Source organism: Scomber scombrus, chromosome 23, assembly GCF_963691925.1.
Source record: "Scomber scombrus chromosome 23, fScoSco1.1, whole genome shotgun sequence".
In the NCBI taxonomy this organism is placed as follows: Eukaryota; Metazoa; Chordata; class Actinopteri; order Scombriformes; family Scombridae; genus Scomber; species Scomber scombrus.
In genome coordinates, this window is record NC_084992.1 from 94,994 (window position 1) to 102,493 (window position 7,500).

At 39.2% G+C, this 7,500-nt stretch overlaps 1 protein-coding gene across 2 annotated transcripts; it reads left to right on the plus strand.

The window, feature by feature from the left end:
* The first annotated feature begins 1,256 nt into the window (after positions 1-1,256).
* LOC134006140 (H-2 class II histocompatibility antigen, E-S beta chain-like) lies at positions 1,257-6,758 on the plus strand. 2 transcript variants are annotated; one of them, XR_009927909.1, is made up of 7 exons: positions 1,257-1,321; positions 1,522-1,794; positions 3,716-3,929; positions 4,212-4,279; positions 4,796-4,909; positions 6,042-6,123; positions 6,166-6,758. XR_009927909.1 is itself a non-coding variant. In XM_062445229.1 (6 exons), the coding sequence occupies exons 1-6, from the start codon at positions 1,267-1,269 to the stop codon at positions 6,065-6,067; spliced, it is 750 nt and encodes a 249-aa protein (XP_062301213.1). In that variant the 5' UTR covers positions 1,257-1,266; the 3' UTR covers positions 6,068-6,758. The 2 variants fall into 2 exon arrangements, 1 of the variants encoding a protein (XP_062301213.1); XM_062445229.1 differs by having other exon boundaries at positions 6,042-6,758.
* The last annotated feature ends 742 nt before the right edge of the window (positions 6,759-7,500 follow it).

Genomic DNA, 7,500 nt, shown 5'->3' on the forward strand with positions numbered 1-7,500 from the left:
GATGTTTCATGTAACTCGTATCAAACCTGATGATCACGAATCTTCAGCCTCACATGAAAATGACGACAAATGATGTAAAATATAAATAAGTTTAAAATGTCTCTGACAGACAGACTCTCCATGATGTTCATTTGATCCATAAAAACAGTTAATGGGGAAATACAAATATTTATTTTTTGGTTCTTTTATTAACAGATTTTTAACTGGATGATGAATCAGAAAACTAAATTTAACACTTGAGTTTATTCTGAAATCTGTCTCCACTTCCTGTCTTTCTATGGGTCTCAGCTGCCTTCCTTAGTTCAGAGGAGACCTGCGGTCCTGACGCGCTCCAATAAAACAATCACTGCATGGCTTGGATGGAACAGAGGTTTTATTATACTGTAGATGGTGCATTGTCCACAACAAAACATAAACCCGATTAGGAGATAACGGAAAAAAGAGAGCGGTCCAAAAACAATCTCTACCCTGTCTCATCAGCAACAGAAAGGTTTATTACAGTTTAACAGCAAAACTAAACAACTGTTACAGTTATAAAAGATATAAAGTTAGAATTAAAATAGAACTTTCTATTATGATGATAAACAAATAAAGAGTCTCTAAAGTTTCCTTTAGTTCTTCTTGTATTTTAATGTTCCTGGTTCCTTTTACCCAGCTGCTTAAATGAGTGTTTTTCTTATCTGGAACTCTGTGAATCTGCAGCAGCTTCATTTATTAACTTTAATGTAAATATATTTTTTTGTTTACAGTGTTTTATCTAAACATTAATTATCTCTCATTTATCATGAAATTAAAATATTTTTTTCAAAAATTAACCTGTAAAGATTTTTAACTTTCCTTTTAACATAAAATGAATGAACATATAAAACACGTTACTTTAAAATATTATATATAAATACTACAATAGCTACATCATTAGCATCATTAGCATCATTAGCATCATTAGCATCATTAGCATCATTAGCATCATTAGCATCGTTAGCATCTTAACTAAGTTTCCACAGAAGAAGAAAACACAGCATCTGTTAACATATGTATGAAAAACTGATTTTCTATCATCTCCATGTTATATATGAACTTGATGAAGTGGTGAACATGATGAATAGTTGTAGTTGTTACTGTAACATCAGTGTGACTGTGAGTTTTCACCTCCAGCAGACGTCTGCCTGGTAACAGCTGATCAGCAGGTCATGTGATCAGCTCCTCTGGTTTTTACAGCAGCTCTCAGTCAGACTGTGTCAGTGTTTGTCAAGAGATCAGAGGAACATGGCTTCATCCTTTCTGAGCTTCTCCCTCCTCTTCATCACTGTCTACACAGCAGGTAGGATCAATACACTGATCACTGATCAATACTCTGATCACTGATCAATACTCTGATCACTGATCAATACTTCATCACACAGCAGGTAGGATCAATACACTGATCACTGATCAATACTCTGATCACTGATCAATACACTGATCACTGATCAATACTCTGATCAGACTTTACTGAGTCAAACTGATTGTTTCTTTCTTCAGATGGATTTAGGACTTATGAGGTGGATCGCTGTCAGTTTAACACCTCTAAGCTGGAGGACGTCAGGTACATTAGGTCTACGTATTACAACAAGATGGAGTTCAGCAAGTTTGACAGCAGTGTGGGAAAGTTTGTCGGCTACACTGAGTACGGAGTGAAGCAGGCAGACTACTGGAACAACGATGCTTCAATCCTGGCTCAGATGAAAACTGCGAGGGAGAGATACTGCCTAAACAACGTTCAGATCTGGTCCAACAATCCTTTGACTAAATCAGGTGAGTTAGTGTTTGAAACCTCGTTTAAACCTCGTTAACAAACTGAATCATTAACTCTGCTGATTGATTGACAGCTGACGTGTTTATTGATCATCAGCAGAGTTTAAATTGACTGATTGATCAGAGTGAACTTCCTGTTAAATAATCATTATAATTATTATTATTATCATAATTATTCATTAAATCATTATTTTAAATGAATCAACGTTTAGTTTTTGGAGCATTTGTAATAAATCAGAAGCTGTTTTAATAACATGAGCAACACGTCACAGTGAGGTCTCTGTCTCCTCCTGCTGGTCAAACAATGATACTGCAGCTGATGGTGATGATGATGATAATAATAATAATAATAATAATAATAATAATAATAATAATAATAATAATAATAATAATAATAATAATAATAATAATAATAATAATGATAATAAACTAAATGTCCATTAGATGTTCTGCTGTCTTCTGACTCTCTCCACAGCTGGATAACAAATGACAGAGTAAGAGTCAGACTATAAGAGAATCAGATCTGACGCTATAAAAAGATATAGATATATATAAACCAAGTTAAACACTGACAGAAGAAGCAGAAGTGAACAGAATATAAACTGTGAGGCCAATAAAGTCAAAACTGAACAAAATGAGACAAGTTGCAGCAGATGTGATCAAATGTCCAAGTTATGTTTAATATAAAGTCATTAATATAACAGCTGAATCCCTCTGTTGGACTCTGCTGTTTTAAGAGGAAGTTATTATCTGTTCATTACTTCTGCACATCCTGGATCAATAATGTTACATCAGCTATCTCACCAACAGTAGAAATAAATGAGGGCAACTTCACGTCTGTTCATTAATCTCAATCAGCACAAAGAGGAGAGGATTTATTAAACATATGCAACATAAACCCTCTTCTGTTTTACATTGTAAATACCTTCCTCTGTGCATCATCATACTGTTACATATGAAAATAAATAAATAATAAAATACAAAATAAAATACAATTGCCCCGTTTTCCATATGTCAGCATTCAGCTTATACTGAGTTTTAAACTGTTGGTTCAGTTACCCCGAATCAAATAACATTTCCACATCCAGTCTTTTTACTGAGCTATACATTTTGCTGATTCAATAAATCAAAAAATTACATACCTCTGCTGTGAGGACATTATTATCTGTGCATTACTTCTGCACATCCTGGAACTATAATAATAATAATAATAATAATAATAATAATAATGATAACCTGGATAAACCAGCGTACGCACTGGAAACTGCTCGCCACTCGCAGGAAAAAGTGAAAGTCTATTTCTATTTAAAAGAACCGACTGGACTGTAAGTAGGCAGAAGTTGTTTTTTTTACTTTATCGAACTGATTTCAGGCTTTTTCTGGACAAATGAACTGAGCTGATTTAGAGGACTTGGTTTATTTCTGAGGTCTGAACTGCCTTTTTTATTTTATTTTGTTTTATTTTACAGAAAAAAAGTCAAACTAAGAAGAAAGTCAGTTAGTTTTTTTTCCTGTTGTTGATTTCAATACAGACTTTTGTCTCCAGATAACAACGTGGTTTATTTCATTCATGGTTGTGTAAAATAGTGTAATCTGTGAAAAGGTTTCATCCTTGTGTTGGGTTTGATGTACAGACACACTGACTGGCTGATTGAGCTCTTTTAAAGCACTTTAACCTTTTAATCTTTCATTTGCACTGTTTGTCCTTTTAATGATTTTAATGTAAAGCATTATTTTAAGATGCACTCTCAGATTTTATGTTCTATTTTAGTCTAGTTTTGATTTTCTTTCTCTCTTTCTATTTTTCTGTACCTTGTTTTATTTTTATTATAATTGGCAAATTTTTAATTGCATATCTTAATAATACAAATAATGATAATGGTAATAATAATACATAAATACTCATGTGACTGTGTTACAGTGAAGCCGTACGTGCGGCTGTACTCAGTGGCTCCCCCTGCTGGTAAACATCCCTCCATGTTGGTCTGCAGCATCTACAGCTTCTACCCCAAAACGATCATAGTGAAATGGCTCAGAGACGGACAGGAAGTCACCTCTGATGTCACTTCCACTGAGGAGATGGCAGACGCTGATTGGTACTACCAGATCCACTCCCACCTGGAGTACACGCCCAGGTGAGTCCAGCTGCAGGTCCACATAGATCCAGTTGGGTCCAGTTGGGTCCAGGTGTTCAGTAAAGGTCTGGTCACACAGTAGAAAGTGTCACAGTGAAATTCATCTGCATGTTTTCATGAAATGTGAATTTCAATAAGCTGCTGAGCTACATTCAGTGTGTCAGGACGGATCGCTGTTCGTTCATTTGTGGATCAAAGTTCAGAAAAATGTGGAAAGAAAATTGAGCAGAGAAAGTTTGAAGTTGTGCTGAGTGGAACGTCTGAAGTTTGTTTGTGTTGAAGGTCTGGAGAGAAGATCTCCTGCAAGGTGGAACACGCCAGCCTGAGAGAGCCTCTGATTACTGACTGGGGTAAATACCTGTCTGTCTGCTCACCTGTCTGTCTGCTCACCTGTCTGTCTGTCTGTCTGCTCACCTGTCTGTCTGTCTGTCTGTCTGTCTGTCTGTCTGTCTGCTCACCTGTCTGTCTGTCTGCTCACCTGTCCGTCTCTACCTGTCTGTCTCTACCTGTCTGTCTCTAAATGGTAAATGGTAAATGTTCTGTACTTATATAGCGCCTTTCTAGTCTTTTCGACCACTCAAAGCGCTTTACACTACAACTCATTCACCGCATTCACACACATTCATACACTGATGGCAGGCAGCTACCACGCAGGGTGCCAACCTAGGAAGAAGCTAACCATTCACTCGCATTCATACATCGTTGGCACAGCAACGGGAGCAACTAGGGGTTAATTGTCTTGCCCAAGGACACATCGACATGTAGACTGGAGGAGCCGGGAATCGAACCGCCAATCTTCCAATTGGAGGACGACCGCTCTACCTGTCTGTCTGCTCACCTGTCTGTCTCTACCTGTCTGTCCTCAGATCCGTCCCTGCCTGAGTCAGAGAGAAACAAGATCGCCATCGGAGCGTCAGGACTGATCCTGGGTCTGATCTTATCTCTGGCTGGATTCATCTACTACAAGAGGAAGTCCAGAGGTCAGGAACCAGTCTGATACCAGTCTGATACCAGTCTGACACCAGTCTGATACCAGTCTGACACCAGTCTGACACCAGTATAAACAGCCTGATACCAGCCTGACACCAGTCTGACACCAGTCTGACACCAGTATAAACAGCCTGATACCAGCCTGATACCAGTCTGATACCAGTCTGATACCAGTCTGACACCAGTTTAAACAGTCTGATACCAGTCTGACACCAGTCTGACACCAGTCTAAACAGCCTGATACCAGTCTGACACCAGTCTGATACCAGTCTGATACCAGCCTGATACCAGTCTGATACCAGTCTGACACCAGTCTGACACCAGTATAAACAGTCTGATACCAGTATAAACAGTCTGATACCAGTATAAACAGTCTGATTATTGATTATTCATCACATGTGGGAAACATTGGCACAAACATGAAGACTACTAGGAGTCATCAAAACGGGACGTGACGGTCCCAAAACACAAGCTAATGCAGCGTTAAGATAAAATGCTAACTAGCATCACAACACACAATTTAGCTCTGAAGTTGAAGTTTCTAGAAAGAAAGAAAAACGAGATAAAGAGGCAGCACACATGCGTCTCCGTCTTCTCTCATTGGCGGTGCGGAGGGACAGCTTATGCCCCGCCTCCACGTAGCCTGTGAAAGAGCAAAGGAGAACGAACCAAAGGGAAAAGAGAGCGAAGAAGCATCAGAGGAAAGATCAGTCCAGATTTTAAACACTGTACCAATGGAAGTCTGAATTAATGTTGAACACAAAGACACAAAATGTAGGTTTTTCCTTTAATTTGTGACCAGTCTGTGTCATCTGCTGTTGTTCCTGTGCTGCCACCTGCTGGCTGTATTAGGGGTCCAATTCGCGTTCAGCATGGGGTACAGCATCGACCCATTACTTCGGTTCGTTTTCGTAAGAATCGAACTAGTGGTGTGAAGTGATGCTTTCACACCAACGAAAACGAACCGAACTAAGAGCTTTTGGTCCGAATGGACTGTTTAGTGTGCACCAATTGCTGTTGGTGTGAAAGCGCCCTAAGGTAATTTCCCCCCCCAAACCCAACACCAGTCTGATCAGGTTTAATGATTCTGGTTCTGTTCTGGTCTCTTCTTCTTTCTCTCAGGACGGATTCTGGTCCCCTCTAACTGATCCTGATCCTGGTCCTGGTTCTGGTTCTGGTTCTGGTTCTGGTTCTGGTTCTGGTTCTGGTTCTGGTTCTGGTCCTGGTCCTGGTCCTGGTCCCGGTCCTGGTCCTGGTCCTGGTCCTTCCTGGTCCTGGACTCAGCAGCTGCTTGTCTTTTCCTTCTTCTATTCTGCTGGATCTTTGAATCAGTAATGATGCATCATATTTGAATGTTTCCATGTTGAGAGTAAAATGTGACTGTGCAGCGTAACCAGTAACATTATCTGTCAGTAAATGTAGTGGAACTAAGTTTCCTCTGCAGTACAAGTACACAGCTGCAGCCTTTCTACTACTTTGGGGCCTTTTGTGAGTAATTTCAGGGAACAGTGATTTACAACAGTAACATGATGCAATACTTTCATATCTAAACATCATAATGAACCTACAGATGTTGGGGCCCTTGTAGTCGGGGCCCCAGGCAGTAACTGTCTATGCTGGCTGATGATAAAGTGGCTCCTGTATATCCACTAACTGACTCCTTAACTCTGCTTCAATCAATATAATCCATTGATCTGATTGATTTGTGTACGATTGGTAGATTTGATACAAGTTTTTATCCACAATAAACCTTCAGAAAACCTTCAGAGAACCTTGTGACGCTCTGTGAGTTTATTGATAACGTTAATAAACAGGAAGTTTGTCACCTGATCAGTAATATGATGCTGTTTGTGTTTATTGGATCAATGGTCCAGTTCATAAAGCATTACAGCTTCACACAGAACAAACAACACTTATTACAGTCCAGCTGCTTCCAGTTTGATATTGATCCTCTTCTGCTGCTGGAGTCCAAGCTAAAAGTCATGTTTACACTCAGTCAGTAGAGTTGATTCTATTGGTCAGAGGTGGTGGGAGCTTCCTCTGGAGCTTTTTATCATCCTCTTTTTACTGGCAGCCATTAAAATGTTCAGAAGAGCTTTGGGAACATTTCCAAGGTACAAAAAGTGGAAGAAAAACAGATTTCAGGTCCAGAATCTGTGAAACTGAATCAGCCACTTCACTGGGTTCAAATCTGAGCCAGTTTGGGTTAATATGGCAGCAGCACCATACTGGGTCAGTGCTGTTATGAGCCAGGTTTACTGTTAGATTAGATTTGACTGTCGGCTCGTTTGTCCAAACTAAAGCTGGTTGTAACACTGGTCAGAGACACTGCTGCTGTAATGTTAACCCACTGAAACCAGTTGAGGCTGTTACTCAAACAAAGGTAATCCATTACTTTACTTAATTCCTCCCTTTGGAATTTAATCAATTACACTACTAGTTACATTACTTATGGGTCACTCCTTAGCTTTAGATGTGTAAAAATAATATATCAACAAATAAAATAATATGAGTCTTGACCATCATACCATCATGTTGTACAAATAATAACTGGCCTTCCTGACACCATTAGGTTGCATAT